This window comes from Lathamus discolor, chromosome 1 (assembly GCF_037157495.1).
Source record: "Lathamus discolor isolate bLatDis1 chromosome 1, bLatDis1.hap1, whole genome shotgun sequence".
NCBI classification, from domain to species: domain Eukaryota; kingdom Metazoa; phylum Chordata; class Aves; order Psittaciformes; family Psittacidae; genus Lathamus; species Lathamus discolor.
This window is the reverse complement of record NC_088884.1, coordinates 154,113,099-154,134,330: the sequence shown is the minus strand read 5'-3', so window position 1 is coordinate 154,134,330 and position 21,232 is coordinate 154,113,099. Positions and strand designations below refer to the sequence as shown.

The following is a 21,232-nucleotide window of genomic DNA, read 5'->3' as shown; positions in this document are numbered from 1 at the left end:
TCTTCACTGTCATGAAGAAAAGTGAAGTCAGTCAAAGTGCGGTACATTGGCATCTTGGAATGTTTTGTTTACTCAATGGTTTTCATATATGTTCCCAAACTGACATGTCTTTAATAATGCAAATATTTTTACTATTTTCATGAAGGAGCAATAAGGGCAGGACTTTGGGGTGGCATATTGACTTAACACTCCACAAAAGTCTCCTGTAAATAGAAATTCCCAATTTTGCCAGACATACTGTGTAACTCAATAGCATTGGGAGATGGATTTTCTTATTGGCCTTTGATTTCAAAGACAAGGACTATTGCTTCAGCAATAGGCATTCAGAGCATGGGGGTCAAATGCTTACTAGGCATGCAGTTATCCAACAACTATTGAAAGTGAAGAAATGTATTAGTATAGCAAATTGCTGATGTACCTAAATATTCGTTGCAGTGACTTCAAAAGAAGCTTATAAATTCTAAACTGTGAACCTGTTCTCATTCTCTTGCAGAATACAAGGTAAGAAGGGCTTTTCCACCACTGGAAGAACAATCAGATTCAGCACTTCCTAGCAAGGTTACATGTGTTCCTTTATTTTACTTTTTTATTTTATTTTTTTATTTTATTATATTTTATTTTACTAATTTTGTCTCACTGAAATACTTGTCAAATTGGAATGCAGGAATGTACCGTTTAAATTAGTAAGTTCCCCCCACTGTCATTTCCACACACCAGAATTGGATATGGCTGGAGTTCATATGCTCTTGTCTTTTTAACAGATTTATCCTTATGAAACACTTATTGTAACAAACCGAGTTCGTGTGAAATTGCCTAAAGATGTGGACAGGACCAGGCTGGAGGTAGGAATGATACTTGCTTTATGGCTTTGAGAGTCTTTGTCCTGTCTGTTTGCCATCTTAGGTACTCCTGTGCCCAAATAATAGCAATGAAAGAAGAGAGAAGAGAGGAATAACATTATATATTGTATTTAAAAACAGTAGTATGTAGGCAACTTAACTACAAAAGAATAGCCAAAAACCTGGTGAGTGTCTGATCACATGGTATTTTACAAAGATTCTGTTAGTTTTAGATGATTATACAATATATTGAAAGTTGGAATGGGATGAGTGAAAACTTGGGGTTTTAATTCCTGTAAAATCATCATCCTAAAATAACATGAGTATTACAAAAAACCTCAATTTTTCTTGCAAATGCATGGACCTATGTTTCTGGTCCACTGTCTTATTCAGCCTCTCCTTTGGCTGTGTGATCCACAGACTTGCTATAGCATCCACCTCTCTCAAAGAGTTGTAGCACAGACGGAAGAAATGCCGTTAGGATTTATCATAAAGATTAGTTTCCAAGGGCCAAATCCTGAAGTTGATGTTCAGGCAAAATTCATGAGGTTGATTTTTTTAACTGGGTAATGACAGGACTGAATAAAGACTCACCTGAATTATTAAACTAATGTATCTCTGTGTGAATTACTCTCAAGAAGAAGAAATAGTTGAGTGAAAATTATGTGATAACACTACTGGACTTTTGGGAAGATATATATTTAAATGAATTTATTGTATTTTTTACTTGATAATGTGACAAGAAAAGAAGAAAGAACCTTTAATCTGAAAGTAAAAACAGAAAAACTACGAAGTAGCAGAAAGTTCCTCAAGTTCCTCATTTTAAAAAGATAATTTACCGAATTTTTATACGTGTAGTATATTTTGGAAAAGGTATTATGTTCTTAAACACTTCAGTGTGCTTGTCACTTGATTACCCAGCAAGTGGTATTGATTTGATTGAGAGGAAAAAATAGCCTGAAACGTGTGCTGTTTTTAAGCCTGGGGTATAGCAAGTCATGATAGCAATAATAAAAACCATAAATCCAGAAAAAGGAGCAGGGAGTTGGAGGAGTACTCATCTGGACACATACTATAAAGGATCCTTTTTACATGTATTTGTGCGTGTGTGTGTACTAAAGGACAGAGTTTTTGTTTAACCACATCAGACTGGTCTGAGTCAAAAATGCAGCTCCAAATTGCTTTTTTAAGGCAACATATAGTTTGCTTTGGATGGATCGTGCCTGTCCTGGCTGCCATAATCTGTAACTCATCCACTGTCCTCAGCTGGGATCACTGTTTGCTTAACACCAGAGAGGCTCAAGCTGCCTCTCACCAGGTGCCTGATGGCTCAAGAAGCCCAACCACTTCAAAGATCTCTCAGAGGTTTGCAAAAAAAGAACAATAAACAAGATCTGCTTCAAACCTGCATCAGAAAAGTGGTGAGGGGACCACACTGATCCCACTGATCGCTGCACTATGTTAAACATGTGTGTCTGCAGGAAGGACTCCTTTGTAGATGATCCTACATTTATTAGGGATTGGTAGTTTTTAAACAATTAAATTAGCAGTGTTTCAATAGGATTATAGCTACTGGAAAAAAAATGGGCAGCAGCTCATCTACACATTCGAACCATATGCAGAGCTGAGTGACAGGCACAAACTGTTCTCTTCCCTCCTGGCTTCTTCCCTCCTCCTCATCCCTTCCTTCTGCATTACAGAATTGCTGGAAATAAGTAGCTTTGCATAGAAAAGCAGTTTATCATTATTTTCTCTTGTGGCAGAAGAAGAAAAAGATTTTAACTTAATTGCTGACTTGTGCGTTCAGCAGATTTCAGGCTCGGGCAAGACACAGGACTCGGGGAGGCCGTGACGACATGGGTTTATAGTTTTGCATAGGAACATACCAGGATTAGAAACACACACCCCCCATTTGTTAGTAGAAGTACCTACCTGGCATATCTTCATGTCTTTAAGCTTTTGAGGCAACACCGGGAATACCAGAAACAGGTACTAAGTTTAGATATCAGCTTTTCTAGAGCTCTTTTCACATGCACTGGAGAGTATGACTCGATGCTCACGGATCTCTAAGAGGCAAGTGCTCTCTCTGAGCAGAATTGATTGCCAGCTGATCTGTTTCCATCTTGCACAGCCATGTTATTTGTGAAAGGGCTGGATTGTGCCTACAGAAGTGGTAAAAGTGATAGCGCTGCTAAGCCAATATCCAGGCTGTAGTGATTTGTCTAGGAAATTAAAACAAAATAAAAAAAAAAAAAAACCCGTGTTTGAATAGTCCAGCTTTATTCTGATCAATTTTGCTCCTACTGTTTCAAATCAGAGCAAGCTCCTGGGTGTGATGTCTGTGGATAGGGTGCAGGTGGTGTCAGAGAAAAGAGACCTAGAACTGTCCTGTTTTGTACCAACTATCAAACCTGAAAGCAGTTTTACGGTGTCCGGTATGATTAGAATAACTCACATGTGATGTTTCTAATTCCCTGGTCTACGTAAGAGCAATAAGGTGACTAAATCTGCGTAAGTTAGGTTTAACTCTTGCAAGTTGACTTGAAGCAGGCTCCTGTTTGTGCAACAGAATTTGTTGTGAACTTTGAATGATCCAGCACAGATGTCATGGAAAAGGCGTTGTTGTTTGTCTCTGATTCCCATTTCCAAGGGAAGTCCCCTATATTGAGTGTTCCTGTCACGAAAAGTGAACTCAAGTAAAAGGTATTAGCTCTTCGGGTCAAATTAAGGGAGGCTGCAATGAAGGCCTTGGCTAATGGTCAAGGACTGCACAAGGGTGGGGTGTAATGGGTGGTAGTGTTTTCCTGACTTTGCTCCCATTGTGAGTATTTTTTAGATTATGCTTGTTGTGTAAGAAATTTATTTTAAGGATTATAAAAAATATTTTCTTGTAAAAATGCATATTTTTCTAAGCCCAAGAGGTATCTAGAGATTAGGAGTGCTCAACTGGTAATAAATACATTCAAATAGTAAGAATTTTTTCTTCAAAAGCACATATATCCAAGCGTGGAAACATGTTTTTGTTTGCTCATTCTGACTCAGCAGTGGGGTAGAAGTACCCAGTTCCTCATGCTCCCCCAGGAGATGCTTATGCCAGAGGTGAATTAATACATGCAACATTAAGAACTAGTTACAATAAATGACATGGTGATTTTTAAATACATTACTGGTACTCTGGATATCAAGTGAATAGCCTAGATCTTAATTTAGTGTTAAAACTGATGAGAAATGCAAGGAATTTACACTAGATAAAGATTTGGCACAGGAACATTTTTAGAAGTTTCTGTCTACTATAGTGCTGCTTATTCTAAGGTCAGATTAGTGGAGCAGCATTCCCATGAGCTATTTTAATGGGAAATGGTGAAGAACAAGTTAATTCAGATAATGTTGCAGATCAACTAAGGAGTTTGGATTGTACAGTCTGGGTGAAGAAGAGGAATTGCACCGTCACTGCATCTGCAGATGACACAAAGTTGGGGAAACAGCACTTGATGCTCAGGTGAGCAGAGTCTGCGTTCAGAGGGACCTGGCCAAGAGTGGAGGAATGGGTAGACAGGGATTTCATGAAGTTCAGCAGAGGCAGATGAAGATTCCTGCACTGGTGACAGAATGATACCATTCATCAGCACAAGATGGCTCTGCAGAAAAGTACCTGGTGGTCCTGATAGAGCAGAACATAAGTCAGCAGCCCACCTTTGTAGTATAGGGTTATAGCCTTCACAGAATTGGGCACTGGAAGGCCAAGAGGCAACAGTCACAAGTTGCAGGAAGGGAAATTGCAGTTAGATATGAGTGAAAAGTTCCTTACTGGCAGAGTAGTGCACTGGAACAGGTTGCCCAAGAGGCTGTGGATTCTCCATCCCTGAAGGCATAAAAAACTTAGCTGGACAAGGCCTTGAGGAACTTGGTCTAATTTTGAAGGGTCCTGCTTTGAAGACCTCCATAAATCCCTAATTTGCTTAGGTTGGTATATTCTGTGAAGGCAAAGCCTTAGCACAATTACAAAATAGGATTACTTGGTGCTCTTGTTGCATTTGAAAAAGACCATAATCTTGGAACATTTTGTAAAAAGAATCATTTTATTGTGCAGGGGCTTAAATATAAGTGTCCTGAAGCAAACTTCCCTGTTTTGGACAACTTAAGCCCTCAGTTTCCAGGACTTAAGGCATCACCGTTGTGTGGTACACATCAACACATTCCTTACCTGCTGGTTTCCCAGTGTTCTACATGGCCTGTTGTTTTGGTTTTGTTTTGCTTTCCTTAAGGAAGTTGAGCGTATGGACACCTTTGAAAATCTTGATAACTCTTTTAAATACTTGAATACCTTTTATGATTTAGGCCTTCAGCTCCTAAAAGCAAGCACTTGATACTTTTGTCTTAGTTTAGGTATTCTTTGCCTGTTGCTCAGTTGCAGCAATATGGCTTAGTGCTTGCACATCCAGATTGATGGTTTGTGCCCAGCTGCATTGATTTTTGTTTTCTTTCCCCTCCTGAAGTTGTTTTTATCACAGAGTGTAAGATTTCTTTTGTGGTCACAGGCTGGTAGTTTTGAAAGCAAACATAGTCAGAGTCTTCCATTTGGAGACCATCCTTTAGTGTCTTCAATTTTTATTTTCTTATCTTAATGTATCTTCGTTTCTTTAGCCTTTTCTTTTGAATGTCAGAGAGCTAAAAGCATTATTCGTTCATGCCTATCAAATGCAGCGGAAAGTAAATTATTCCACTTTTGTTTGAGCCTGTTCATTCTTTGTTTAACAAGGATACATTGAAACAATTGCTAAGGAAAAAAAGGTATTCTGGAATGTTAAGTAGCAAACCTTCAACTGCCACCTTGTTCTCCTGTAAACAGAAATGAGAGATTTAAACATGGGTGCGGTCTTGTTTGAACAGAGCACTCACATTAATTCAAACATGCTTTTCCTTCTGAAGCTGCTTGTCTGGATTTGTTTGAGGGATGACATTTTTTCCACTAGTTTTTATTCAACAATCACCCTGGGTTCTAGCCACTTGGGCTGCAAACATTTTAGGACTGGTTTCCAGTAACTGAGTGTGAATTTATAACAGCCCCAGCTCTTAGATGTCATTCATACAAGTAATGTTGTGTGTCCCACCTCCTCCAGAGCTCAGGTGGGGAACAACTGGCATGCTCTGTGTTTTAACACAGAGAAGTGTAGTTTGTAGTCTGGGGCTTGATTTGGGGTAATGGGCTCTCTTCATGATGAAGCTCATAACCTGGAGTGAAAGAGTGCAGGTCACTGACTTCAGTGGACCTTCACACTGTTTAACTTGAAAAACATTTGTGTGGTGTTTCCTATTCTAGGCATGTGCTTATGTTATGATCAGTGGTGGATGTCTCTATCAGTTTTCAAAGCCCTTACAAAAGGAACCATTGTGAAATTAAAATATGCATTATAAATGATGTGATATGTATGAAAGCTAATCCCTATGAGAGTGGAAATGCTGTGGAAGCAAACAGAGATTAGACGTGGAGCATTTATATTACAGATGTGCTAGAGCCTGAACTAAGGGAAACTGGAAAATCTGCTTTAAGAATAAGGTATTTTGTGCCTCAATCTAATGAAAATTTTGAAACTCAAAATCTTTTAATCTTCTCATAATTCATTAGGAATTCATATTTTTATTTACGAATTCTTTTCTTAATCATTTAATGTTTTTATCAGCAGTCCACTGAAGGCAATTACATGTCAGTATGAAAAGGCTCATTTGGTTGAATGTCAGACTGGTGGCACAGGTTGTTCTCAGAGATGTTCTGCACGTACCACTGCGTAGGTAATATATTGATACCCCTTAGAGAAATACTTGCATCTTATTAGTTTCTTGCATATTTATGGATGACTCAGCTGGGGAAAATATTGCCTGTACAATGTTACTAACAGAGTATTTTGTTTGTGCCTTGTGATTTCACAAGACATTGGTTTTTCAGTATCATGTGATAGGAGTGCTTAGTGGAATGCTACTCTGTTTTATGATGCCCTAAAATACTAAATGAGATATAGCCACAGATCCAGGAGCCTTGTATAGATGTCTGGGGTGACATCAGCACTGGGAAGGGTTTCAGACTCCTTTCCTTCTGCTTCTGTTACTCTACATTTTAAGCTTAAACAGGGGAAGTTTAATGCTGGCAGTGTTCAAGGCCAGGTTGTACAGAGACTTGGGTGACATGGTCTAGTGTGAGGCATCCCTGCCCATGGCAGGGGGGTTGGAACTGGATGATCTTAAGGTCTTTTCCAACCCAAACCATTCTGTGATTCTATGATTTTACTTTTCCTGGGAGCCTTTTGGGGACCCGCATTGCTATGTGGAAGCAGAGGAGAGAGGGGGATCTACACCTCCTGCCAGGGCTTAGTTGCACAAGTGCTCCAACTGTTCTGTGTTGTGAGTGAGCGCCCTGATCTAGCATGACCACAACTGCAGCACCTAATGCTTCATCCCCTAGTCAATAGAGCTGCTCTAGTTATCTTTTGATACCTTTTGAAGTTCATTAGATGGCAACTCATGCCAGTTCTTAACTTTCCCTCCCTATCACATAATTACTTAATAGTTTGAAATATTTATTGAATGTGAACCTTAATTACTGCACAGATGAACACAACATTCAATACTCTCCTGGAAAACGTGACACATGGTTAATTACAGCTTTGTAATTAACCATGCAGTAGGCTTAGAAAAAACCTCTGAAAAACCTGCTGCACTCCAGCAGTGCAACAGAAAAGGGTGGAGAGTGCAAACCTTGAATATTCAAAATGCAGTAGATAGAAGAGAAAATCTTCCAGGGAATTATGATTGGGCATCTAAAAGTAGTATTTGGGCTAATTTGGGGAGGCACAGGAGGAGGGAAGGGAGGGCAAGAGGAGAGGACTAAAAGTGGAGAAGGGAAGAGGCTGTCTATCCAAATGTTGAGGTACCTCTGACATCCTAAATCTTAATACACAAAAAGACTGTCCCACTGGCAAAGCCTGTGTATTACTCTAAAGAGCTAAGATTTGGTTATTTACATGAATGCTTGCTTGCCTGCGAATAAACCTGTCCCAGTAAATCCCAGTTTAGTTTGAGTATTTTGTGTTTTGAAGACTCTGGAAAGGGTAGATCAGAGATCAGAAGTGTTACAAGTACTCTGAACAAAAATGAATGAAAGTGGACAACTATTCAGAATTACAATTTATGGAACAGAGTGCACAGTAGTGCTTCAGAGAGAGACTAGCTGGAAAATTCACTATGGATTCAAGTAAAGTTAATGTAATATTCAGCTGTTACTTCCTGTGAACATAGAGTAACAAAAAGCAAAAGAGGAGCAAACCTGAGGTTTTAAATGACCTCTAGGAATTAGGATTTCGATTTGCCTTTGCTTCAACTCATCACCTCCTGCCATCCACTGTGCTGGTTCAGTGGTTCAATATTGACTCATGAGGAAGTATGGTATCAGCTGAATTTCCTACATCAGCAGGTTTTCATATGAGGACTCCCATCCAATTACTGTCGCAGAATAAACATGCTTGTGCGGGATGACCTAGTCACAGCTTACTGCAGCATGGCTGTAAATTAATTACAATTTTCCCTCTTGTGACTTATTCACAGTAATGCCATATTCCTAAGTATTAGTTTTTAACATCTCTAAATTTCATTTTTAACATCTCTTAATTTCATTCATTTAACATCTCTAAATTTCATGACTTATTCACACTAATGCCATATTCCTAAGTATTAGTTTTTAACATCTCTAAATTTCATTCAAAGCACAATTATACTCAAGGAAATCTCATTGAAGTAAATAAACATTATAACTCTATTTAGAATGATTACTGGCTTTTTTAGCAGGTCACAGAAAAATAGAGGCAAGCTTCATTAATTTACGTTGAAAAGAATCACTTCTGTCTGAGATAACACTGTAGCAAGTATTTGAATGTAAATTAATTACTTTTGTTCTAAGAGACCCAAAACTGAGTGCGTATCTGTACTACTCATTTTAATGACTGTGCTTCATAGAGCGTGAGGTTTTTCCATTATAGTGTTTGTGTTGCAGTAGAGGTTTAGCTCAGCCCTTGCTTTGCTCTGTGCATCTTAATAAGAAACATTTGCAGTTTAATTCTTCCATTGTGTGTTTCTGTGTTTTGGGAGAGCTAGCTACATAATTAGTGCAAGGTGTTGTCACTCGTCTTTACATAGTGTTGTGCTCTATAGGTAACATCCAGGTGAGGAATTAAAGCAGCGTCATTCAATTCCCAAGCTGCAGGCCATCTTTGGCCTTCCCAAAGTGGGATCCCGGGGTTGTGATCCCATATCTCTAGTCCAAAACACTGTCACTGCAGGTGAGAGATTGTGCTTCTGGAGAAGATGTCCCCTCTTTGATACAAATCCCCTGCTGTGACCTGTGGACACATCTGGTGGATCCTCAGCACTTCACTGAACTTGAGTTTCACTGTTTTTCTGATTTCCTATGCAAGCTGACACAAAATGCTATCCAGAGCAAAAGATTGAGCACTATTGACTTTACAAGCCTCAGATTAATACAGTTTTATCAGAACAATATGATGCAGTTGTCCTTTCTAGTTTGACAGTTTCATGCTTAAATATATCCAAAATGCTGGTGATATGATGCTGTGAGCTCTGCTATAGCAGTCTTTTTAGGGAAGAACCGCCTTTAAACTGTTTACGTTATCTTTTAGCAAGGTTTTCTGGTAGCATCATGTTAACATCACAATGCAGCTTCCGAACTGAGCTTCCTTAAACAGTCAGTTCAGACTGAGGGCAGAATGGGACCTTAATCTTAGTCCTCTGCACTCTCCTCAGTGTCGGCAACACGTCCAGCTTTGCTGCTGATGCAGTGCAAAGGAGTAGATTGAGGTAGGCTGCCTAAATACAGCCAAATTGTCACAAAGGGAATTAAGAATCGGTTACTAGCACACTGTAAAACACCCAGATTTCCTATGTAAACAAGGCTAACACTAGTAAAAAAAAAAAGGAATGAATGTTACTTTTCCTAAGTTTGGCCATTCCTTTAATGGCCCAATGATGCACTGTTAACATAGCTGGATATTTTAAGCTGATCCAATCCTAAAAGAAAAATGTTCTTGGCCTTGTAAAGTAGCTTTACACACACATCTTCCCTCATACCTCGAGATGAATATCCTCCCTATTCCCCATGCATGATTTTCAATTTCCCTTCTTTTGTTTAAATAATGAGACAAGGTAACGCTTCAGTTAAGACAAATTTATATTCAAATAGCTGAGAAGAAAGATAAATCAAACTCAGTTCTTAGTGGTCATTTTCTCTGCCTTTGTTTGGGAAGAGCTCTAAGTCTTAAAGCTATAAGGTTTAGGAAACTCCTAACAATAGTGCAGACAAAATTTAACATGACACATAGGAAGAAAAGTATGAACATAAACTTCCCACACTGGCCTATTCCCATGGTGTTTGGACCCTTCAAATACTTGTAGACATTTACCATACTTTCCCTTAGTCATCATTTGGCTAAGCTTATACATACTTAGTCCTTTTAGTCTTTCCTCATAAATCAAACTCTGCAACCCATGATTACTTTTGTTACTTTTATCTGAAGCTTTGCCAGTTTGATGACATCTTTCTGGGATCAAGATTTATTCCAAAATTTGCAGACGGCACTGTAATCATTGCTGCTTCTAGAGTCAGTCCCAACGCTAGAGCCCCTTATGCTTAAGGAAGGAGTGGTTGAAGTTTCTGAGATGCAAGAAAATCAGTGGGAATTACGTTACAGTGAGCACAGACTGGTGTCCTCAAAGAGGGTTCAGACCAAAGGGGAAGTGTTCCCTTCTACTGGAATTAATTTTCCATGTGGATAATGCATTGATGGAGAAGAAACTTTGCTAATATTGCAGTCTGATTGTTAGTCCTTGAGATGAGGGACAGTATGTGGAGGAGAATTAAAAGCAAAGAAATTGTCTAGTGGAATAGGAGGTGGAAATTAATGAGCTTGTGCTTCCTCCATCTCAATCTTTGCTGGTACATTCCTGATACTACATCTCAACTGCTTTAGACCAGGCGGCACCAAATAAGAACTACGAGGCAAAAATTGGTGCCAGTGTAAAACAAAACTTCAGTGTTACTAGGAAATGAGTGCATGAAAAGAATGAAGGTGATGTCATCTGGGTACAAGCAGAGGAGCAGCAACACATCTAATTCATGCTGGCTTGGGTAGATGCGTGTGGACTGAAAGCTTGCTAATGCTCAAGGACAAAGTAAAATGAAAAATGGCAAAGTATGGCCTTGGAGAGGAAAGGAGGAATTGCAGAGCTTGTACTAAGATTGATTCCAGGCTTTGTTGGAGGTTAAGATGTAGCGAGTATTTGGCACCCTGAACAAAAGGTCCGAGGCCTGACATAGGGCTTGCTGACTCTCCCTACATTGACTTTCAGTATTGAAAGGGATCTGATGAGACCACAGCAGCTTCTAGCAAGACATGGTGTAATTTACCTCAGGAAAAATGTAGTGAAAATATTTATTTTGAAGTTTTACATTTCCTGTGGTTTTAGGTGATTGGCAGAGTGGATTTACCTGCAGGGTATAGGCTTTCTGATTTTCTCTTTGAGTATGAACTACAGTTTGTCACTGCTTTCTCCTGAGTGAGAGCACATCTCAAGTCTTATCCACAATCTAGAAAGTAAGATAAACCAAAATATGACACGCTTTGCTCATCCATACTTCTTTTTCAATCCCACAATTTACAGACGTGCTGAAGTTAAGCTTGCTCACATTTGTCCTCTGGGTTACCAGGAAAATATAAGGGGAAAAGAATCAATGCAGAAAGAAGTTACTTTTTCTTTCCGAACCCAGTAGAATTAAATTCTGTCAGTGAGATACTGTTTCTAAAGTACATTGTCAGATGTTGCTCATTTCCATGCGAAACAGGATCTCCTTTGCCAAATATGCATGGCGTGTTTGTTCCATGCTATGCATAGTGCTTATGGTGGGTTGCTGTCATTGGTCAAATGAAAAATGAAGGCTCAGTTCCAAAGTCTTAGTCACTATTGTTCTGAATCTGTGGAATCTCAGGGGAAAAAAGACCAAGGCTGTCCTTTTTCAAGAAACTACAAGAGCCCAAGATGACTATTCAAGGTAATTAAATGTAGCGACTTCTTACAAACAATTCAATTAGTTTTCCTGGAGTAATTTACATTGCAAAGACAAACTCATTGGTGATAAGGAGAAAGTAAAATTTTGCTTTCGAATTTACCAAAAAAAAAAAAAAAGGCAAGCTTTGTAAGTAAGGCCAATGGGGCTGGGTCCATTCTGCTCAGCTAAACCATTGTGGGATTGCCAGGGCATATTAGCATGCTCCATGTTTTGGCTAACAGGAGCAAGCACTCTTCCAGACAATGCTTGGATCCACTTCAAATGATAGGCTACCTATTTGATTTACTGATAAAAACAGTCTATGCAGTGGCTCCATTTCCCCTGGCGAGCACTGTGTTCCCAACTTCAGCATCTTGCATTCAACATTTCGTTGTCGCATTATTCATGTTTGCAAGGAACATATCTCCTTTAAAATGACCCTTCTGGGTGGCTTGCCAGCATGCATCTGAATAACATGAATAATGTGGACTAGATGGTGGTTTTGAACCTCCTCCAAGTGATGAGGACATTGAACCCAGGTTTCTCACATCCTGGGAAGTTCTGCAGCCAGGAGGTAGCAAGATTAAAGGAAAGGGCCAATATCCTTCTCTTGAAATAACACAGTTGTCTATAGTGTGATGAGCCTGACCTGCTGTGTGAGGCATATCCAAGCATTTCTTGTGCTTAGCAGCTTTGGAGGACATAAGTTTTGAAAGCAGAGGGTACTTCAACAGGTGCTGAGGTGCTCAGGCTGGAGCTGCCTGTATGTTCTGGGAAGGAGAACTGCTTCTGGGAAGCTGCAAGGCAAAAGCTCAGCTGCGGATGAGAGCGTCAGATTGCAGGGCTGGTCCCAGGTTCCAAAGAAATCTTTGTGGAAGAGGAGAGTCCATGTTTAAAAATTGCAATTTGTAATTCTCATTGCACTGAATCTGGCAATTTTAGGCGATGTGTGCTCTCACATCAGAAAGAGAGAACCATAGCTGGTACTACTGAAATGCTTGAGCAACAGTTTGTCCACAAGTATCAGAAGAATTTTGTATGATACTCATTTCTTATTCACACATTTATCTTTTCTGCTTTTCCTCTTTGTGTACAAGTAATTGTTAGGTAATTGTTATCCTACATCCTTCCAATTCTTTATGTTGGTATTCTCCTCTTTTCTCTGTCTTGCTTTTTTTAAAAACCATGAACCATGAAAACCTCAAATAAAAGCATAGTTTTTGGCATCGAAAAAGAAAAAAACAACAAAACTTTATCCAGCTTGGACTTCTGATATGAGCCTGTCCCCATGGTTGAGCGCATTTTTGGATTTAAGAATTTAGCAGTGTGCTTTCTCCTTTGTTACAAGGCTGCTATTAGTGGACCAGTGTGGTGTCCACCACTCTCATTAAAGATCAAGGCAAAATAAATCCAACTCTGAAATTACATTGTTATCATTCTCTTTAAAGTCCTGGAATAACTTAAATTTGTCTCAGTGTGCTCTGTTATCAAGCACCATGTATAAACACATCTTTTCCCCTGAGAACCATAGCTCTGCTCAGTTGGAACTGTATTGAAAAGATTATATTTTTTTCAAAAGTCATTACTGCCATGAATAATTTCATTTCCCAGCTACTCTGAGCATATTTGGTTTTGATGCAGTCTTTTCCAGAGCCAATTTGGGAATTTAAATGCAAATCCTTATGCATTGTTTTGCGGTGTGTTTTAAAACTTAGGGAAGAAATATTCCTGCACAGAGATGAGCTTAATGATACCTTTTGTATTTTCATTTTCAAGAGGCATTTGTCTCCTGAAGAGTTCCAGGAAGTCTTCAAAATGAGCATTGAGGAATTTGATCGTCTGGCACTTTGGAAGCGGAATGATCTGAAGAAAAAGGCCCTGCTTTTCTAGACCCTCCCAGATAAAATATGTGCTTACTCAAAACAAAAATAGTCTTGCCAGAACTATCACATGCACTTGCTGTTGAACCATTGTCCAGCTTCATTGTGTTAGTATGTGTCAGGGGAAACGGGACAGATTAGATGGCAATGCGTTGGAATACAGAGGATTTGCTAATCTTGCATGACCAGCTGGTTTTGTCAGTAACTCCTGGTCCTACCCAGTTTACAACGTGCAGAAAATCTAGCTTTAAATTTATTGTTGCTTGCAGTTATTGCTTGATGCAAATGGAAATTCTGAAAGGAAGAGAAAAAAGTGTAGCTGTGACAAAGGAAATACATCCAACATTTTGTTCTATCAAGTTTTACAACACAGTTTTTACAAAATCAAGTAAGTAATGAATAGGGGATTACATGCTATTAAAAACATGGTAAAAGCCAAAGAACAGCATGTCCTCAAGCAACTATTGCAATTGTTTATGTGTGGTACTTTTTAAGAATGAAAGCAAAACTATGGAAGCACCTTAATTCTTATATTTAGACACAGCCTACTCTTTGAAAGGTCATATTTGTCTAGAAGGTAACTAGCTATCTTTAATTACAACACAAGAGTTTTTATTTTATTAAGAATATATTGTGACATAAAACAGTTATAATTACTAAAATATATACAGAACTGCTTAAAAACTTAGTCCCGTTCATCTGGAAAACTGAAGCCTTATACAAAACTGGTTTAAGAATGTATTGAGCCAGTTAACTGTATTTTCCTGCTAGTTTGGGTTTTTTTGAGGAGTTTTTTTTTTTACATTTCATGCTGATAAAAATACCGTGTGATATTAATTATATGTAGATAGATATATCTATCTATAAAAGAATTATTTTCATTAACATATGTCCTAATTAAAGACATTCTTACTTTCTCCACTTTCTGGCTTTACATGCTAAGCCATGAGGACTGAGATGGCAATTGTTAGGTGTAGAAATGGAACAGTTCAGCATAAAATGTAACAAAAAAAGCTTGGTGTGCTCTATCAATAATACATCCAATTATAATCAAATATATAAAACCATCATGCACTACTATTCGCATGTTTCTGTGCAAATCAATTTAAAAGAAAACAAACCTATGTCATACTGTTGCAGTACCTTGGAACTATCTTAAATAACAAGCAAAGCTAACAAAATCTAAGCATTTGATATGAGCGTTAGACCTTAATAGCTCTTCCAGCTGAAAGACTGTATTAAATATAATACTTTCATATGGTCAGAAGTATGGTTGCTGACAAAGAATGTTTTAAAGTGAGTTGCTAGTTTCGTGTGATACTAAAAGAGCATAGCAAAAAGTACATTTTTCAGCCATGTGTCAGTATTCTGCATTTTTACTGCCTTGAATGTTTGTACTCACTTCCTACTTCACTATGTCTTTTTGCATTTCCTTAAAGTAACTGGTTAATATATGCACTACAACACACTATTTCAACTGACTCAGCATTGGGAAATTCATAGCATTGAATGTGTCTTATTTGAACTAACTTTGAAAGTCCATGCTGTTGGAAATAAATATTTTCTCATGACCTAAATGTTTTGTCTGATGATACAAATGTTTAAAAAATTCATTAAAACAAAGAAATAACTGAATGTTATGAATGTGTGTATAATTTTTAGATTCTTCTGGTTAGGGTCTTCCCATGATATTAATCTAAATAACATGTATTTTGTGTTCGATATGCTCACTAAGGAGGGTGTTAAGTGTACCTCTGAATGTCAAGTTACTATGAAGTTGGTCATGTTTTAAGCAATTCATTAAGCAATTGTCACATCTCACCAAGCAAAAGCTGCTTATTGGTGATGTTCAGTGTGCAGAACCATTAGCCAGTTTAATTCAGAACTCCTGATCACATGTAGACAACATCTATAATGCTTTTCAACCTCAGCATGGCTTACTATTATGCCTACATATGAAAACTGGCAGCACACTGAAATGGGCCAGTCCAAAGCATGATCAGCAAGGTCCATGGGTACTATGAAAAACTAAACCCAGGAGAACAATTGGTTGGGGAATGCTTAAGTTGGACATTGATAAAGACCACTCTTCTCATCTAAACTGTCTTGGAACATCAGACTGATTACAGGTGTCTTCTCAATGAGGAAAAACTATTGCAGGTTGATCAAAGAAATCATATACTAGTGCAGATCGGGTTTAATATGTTACCTTAATAATGATTTGAAAATGATGAGCATGGAAACTATTGTACTGGTGTAGGATTCAACCTGTGCTGGAAGAAAAATGTGCATTACTAAGCAACACATGATTAATAGCTCCATGCTGCTGTACTGTATTATGCAGATGTATGGCTGATAACAAGTGAGGACAGTGAGAACATGTGAACTTTGACCCATTTATGCTGTTTTGAGTTAGTCTGTTAGAATGTCAACAGCCTTAAAAGTGTATCCTGAAGGTCCTTGTCCTACCTGAACTAAATCAGATACAACTCTTGTTTTACATACCCCCACGGAGATGTTTTAGTTCATGAACATCAGTTCTTATCACAATGCACAAATGTACCTAGGAGTGGTACCCCATCATCTATCTACTCGCTTACAAGTTTGACATTCTGTGCTCCCTTTTATGGTCAGTGAAGAGAAAAAAACACTTCGATCACATCCTAGTGTGCGAAGCAAGTTATATGAATTTCATCAATTTTATTTCTGCCCACAGAATATAAAGAAAGCCAGTCAACTGCAGAAGTACGCATTGCAAGCTATCTAATCTTAGATTAAATTCATTCTTTGCCTACAGTCTGTAAGTGAAAATAATAAACCAGATTTTACCAAGTTGGTGGAATACCAGTCTTACAATCATTGGCAGCTCCTAGACCATGTTACCAAATCACTTTCAAGCCATCAGGATGGTACTTTGAATTGCACAGATCTCACGAAACTCCTTAACACAGTAATTCTTTGTGTTCATTATACTAGTCACCAAACAGGCGCATATTCAATGCCAAACACGCAAAAATGTTTTAGAAGACAGCCAGTTTATCAACTTACGTTCCTTCTACCAGCCAAAACCAAGAAGGAATTTTGGCTTCCATACACCTTTGCTGACATTAGGTGAACAAGGACTCTTGTGTGTCCTTCTTATTTCATTTTCCTGAAAGTTTTAAATGGTCTCTAGATGTCTGCTCTGTGCAGAGGTGGCATAACTCAATAAGCTGTTGTTTGTCAGATGGCACGTATAGGTATATCACTCTATATTTAAAGCAACTATTGTCATGTGGTATATTGACCTATTTAATTATACTTTCTAGCCTAAATTCTCATTTACAGTATGATATTGTATGCTGGATTTGGCACCAGCCAAATATACTGGTGTAAAAAAGCCATGAAGTGAGTAGTGTTGTAATTCACTTCATCACTAAGTGTTTTCTGTACATCACCTAAACTGTGTAAACCAGAAGACAGTATTCTAGAGAATGCAACATTTCTGTTTCTAAAATGTATCATGTTTTTCCAATTTAAAAACTACAAATTGGAATTTTAGTCATGTTGTCTTTCAGGGACATAAAAATGGCTTCTTAAATCTGAATAGACTAACATGTGTGTAATCAATATTCTGGTTTATTTCTAGAGTTCCATATGCTGATCTTAAACAGCACTCTGAAATGGAAAATGCATTTCAGAGCAATGAGTAAGGTAAGTCTTTGCCAGAATATTCCATCTGATAGTGTGCTCCTGCATTGGCAGTAAGAAGCCAAGAGTCTCGACAAATCATCAGCTGTTTTTTAGATAATACTCTTTAGAGTTATTAAGATACTGTTCCATGGTCTTGTTTTCAAGGAAATGCTGTCTTTCAGCATTTTGGTAAGTATGGACATGGCTGTGCAGCTCAAAAGGATTACTATAGCTCTTGAAGTAACCTATTGTGATATCTGTTCAAAAAGCAAGGGAATGTTGTCAGCAATTTCATTTTCATGCTTGGATCTGAGTTGTATGTCTCAGCTGTTCATGACAACCCTGATGTATGACCTAATTCTCACCTCATGTATTTTAAAGAAGGCATGTCTCAAACACAGCAATGAAAAAGCCAACTTATTTCATCATCATAGTCTTTGAGACAAAGGAACACATGGATTTTTGTGGTTGCTGAGGAATATCTGACCAATGATTCCAGATAGGAAACCAGGCATGCCAGATTACCATTATAGCTGTCTGAGAAGGCTGGACATTTTTGTCTGACCTTCTGCTATTCTTTTCCTTGTGGTTCAGGGGAGAACTCTGAAACCTGGAATTGCAGAACAAGAAAATGCATTCTTGTGAAAAACTACCTGGCATCCAATAACCCTCTGAGAGAAGGCTAGTTTTACATGAACAAAAAAGATACAGTTCAGACCAAGAGGGATGCCTTGTCTTACATTCCTCATTTTGATGAGGAACCATGTATTTAACATTTCCCGATGACTGCCCCTTGGCCAACGTGATTACTTGATAGGTCACACACATGGCTATCATTTTTCAGTATATATTTTCAGTATCTGAAAACAAAAAGATGGCTGTTTTTAATATCACAGTGACAGACTGCAACCCTCTTGGGCATGTAAAATTATACTGGAGGCTTGCATTTCTTCTTCATATCCAGTTCATATCGGAACTATAGCAAAATCCTCAAAAGCTCACAGAAGGTGCCAGCTCAGGCTTCTTGAGTCTTTGTATTCCTTCTCACTTTTTCTATTCTGTGAAAAGCCATGTCAGAAAAGGTGGTACTCAGTAAAACTGCGTTCATTTTAAACATTAGATCTCAATAGTTGACTTCTCTGGTAATGAAGCACTCACAGCAGTCTGAAGTTTGCTGGGTTGGTGCAGCTGGTTATTATTTCACAACCACCATCTCTGTGAGTTACAGCTAAGAGAAGTAGTTTTGTGTTTTTCTAAGTGCTCTTATTGTCATGATTTCACATGTTGTCTTCCTACCACTCTGTGTTTGACATCTTGGCTGCCATGCACACAGGTGTTTGTAAGTAGAATCATAGAACAAACTAGGTTGGAAAAGACCTTTAGGACCATCAAGTTGAACCAAGTAGTTCCATATGTTTATTTAAATGGTTGAACGAATATATGCAGAAGTTTGGTCCAGCCAGTAGTCCTTCCATGCCAGACTGCCCAGCAGCAGCAGCTCCACAGTGATCAGTAGGAAACCAAACCCAGGCAAAAGCAATGTGTCCCACATATCTAAATGTAATGTAATCTAAATGTAATCTAATGACTCAAGGCTTTAAGGAAGAAGTTTGCTGTCTCAGCTATGGTGTATTTACCATTTGTTAGAAGAAGTCTGGATATCCTTGATTTCTGTTACACTTATGTCATGGATGGTTTGCTGTTGACCTGCTTTCTCCACTTGCTTTGATGCATTCCTTTATTACATCCTTTAATGTATCTCTCTACTAAAAATGGCAATGTGTTCAGTTTCTTTCAAGATTAAATCATTTCTTTGCCCTTGATAATTCTTCTGCAACCTCCTCTCAGTCCTTTCTACCTTGTATTCAGGATGTGGTCTGACAGAGTAAAGGCATTACAGTATTTGCTTTATATTCACTACATTATGTCAAATATTGTAACATCTTTTTTACAGGGGAAGAAGAAAGGTGAGAATGACTTTGACTTTTTTGCTACAAATATATGTTATGATGAAGCCCTGGTCGAGCTGGTCTCACTATTGCAAGTTGCTGGGTTTTTTCCTCCCAAGTGGACATGCTTCTGACCTCTGACATAAGACTCATTGTAATTTTTTACAGTACTATCTATATTTTTTCTATTAATGAATAATTAAACAGATACCATGTTTGACAGCAGATTAAACATTTGAGGTTATTAATGGTCTGTCTGAATTTCCTTCTGGTTCTCTGGCCTGGAATAATTCAGCTGAGGAACCAGGTTAATACACTTCATATCTCTTGACTATTTTGCTAGTCAGACTTTAAAAACCAATTCTCTCAAGTTATGGATATGAAACATCACAGACACTTTGGGCTCCCCAGTTTTTGCCAGTTTCATACTAGACATTTTTCATGTCCCAACTGGTCTTTGATAGATGGAAGTGCCTGCAGGACTTTACGAGTCCCTTTATAAGCATCAAATAGTTCACATTGCATTTTGTACCTTAATCTTTTTTTTTTTTTTTTCATTGTAATAACTGGTTATTGTTATAGTGCAATAAAAATAATGTAATAGTCAAATGCTACTGAAATACTTTATTCCACTTTAAATGGCACAGAAGAGAATAAAAGTACAGAATATGGCTGAAATTTTGAGGGGAGCTTATTCTGAATAAGGGCTAAAATTAAAGGGCTCTGCAGCAGTATGTCCTCCTGTTGTCATCAGTGGAAGGACTCTGCTGCTGTAGGTTATTATGAGGTGCTGAATTTCAAGGCAGACACCTTCCTCCATGGTCTGTGGATGGTTTTTAAATTTTCCTTACCTTTGTACCTCTGAAGTAAGCTCATTCATGAGATGACTAACATTAGTATTTCTATACTAATATCAGTTGGGCAACACTGCTGTTATTCTGAAATTCGGAATACTTGTGAAATTTTTCTTGAGCCCTTACAAAAAAAACTATGAAAAATCTACTGTAAGCAATTCAGTAATAAATAAAGAGGCTTAATACTTGCAAAACAAATCTTGCAAAGATACTTCTCTGTCAGACATTGATTTCCAAACACTGTACAGAAGGTAAGCGTGAAAGTAGCAGATGCCCAACCATAAAAAAGGTCATTTTCTTTCAAAATCCTTCTAATTAGATGGCTTAAATGGAAGAACATTAAGAGGGGTTTTGGAGCAGAAAAAGTACGGCTTTGCTGCTTTTAAAAGTATCATTAAAAGCCAACCTGGGCAAGCTTTCTTGAAGGAATAAGAAAATTACTCACATAAAATAAGAGTCACGTATCATAGTGAGTAAACTGAGGAGTAATGAGGTTGTAAAACAACATAGTGGGTTTATCCGAATAGTTTAGATTTTCAACAGAATTACACAGGTATTATTTTTGCAGATAATCAAGTTTAAGAACTGGCTGTTCCCTGATCTTGATGATAAAGGAGAAGGAACGTATAGAGAGGTATAGAGTTTCATACCTTGTTGAACAATGAAGGACAGGGAAGGAGGGGGTGGTGTGAAGTGACAGGGAAGGGCTGAGGTTCCATTTTTGGCCCAGTCTTGCTTGAATACAAAGAAAACGGGCAAGGCGGTGAGATTTACAGGAAATCTTCTCCCAGTGTGTTCAACCTTAACAAATAAGAAAAGTAACAAGACTAGGCTTTCTGTTTGTTCTGTTGGAGTTTGTACTACGCAACAGTACAGCTACTTTTCAGTGGTGGGGGGGGGTTAATATGCAACTCATAAAAAGATGTGAGCA

The 21,232-nt window shown here is 38.2% G+C and overlaps 1 protein-coding gene across 5 annotated transcripts in view; it reads left to right on the top strand.

The window, feature by feature from the left end:
* ABLIM2 (actin binding LIM protein family member 2) overlaps nt 1–15,461 on the top strand; it is a 139,920-nt gene extending 124,459 nt beyond the window's left edge. For all 5 annotated transcript variants that reach the window (XM_065659972.1, XM_065659964.1, XM_065659954.1 and 2 more), the window contains 3 exons: nt 494–558; nt 762–842; nt 13,723–15,461. In XM_065659972.1, the coding sequence (XP_065516044.1) occupies nt 494–558; nt 762–842; nt 13,723–13,836 (260 nt within the window). In that variant the 3' untranslated portion in view covers nt 13,837–15,461. The remainder of the gene's footprint in view (nt 1–493; nt 559–761; nt 843–13,722) is intronic.
* The last annotated feature ends 5,771 nt before the right edge of the window (nt 15,462–21,232 follow it).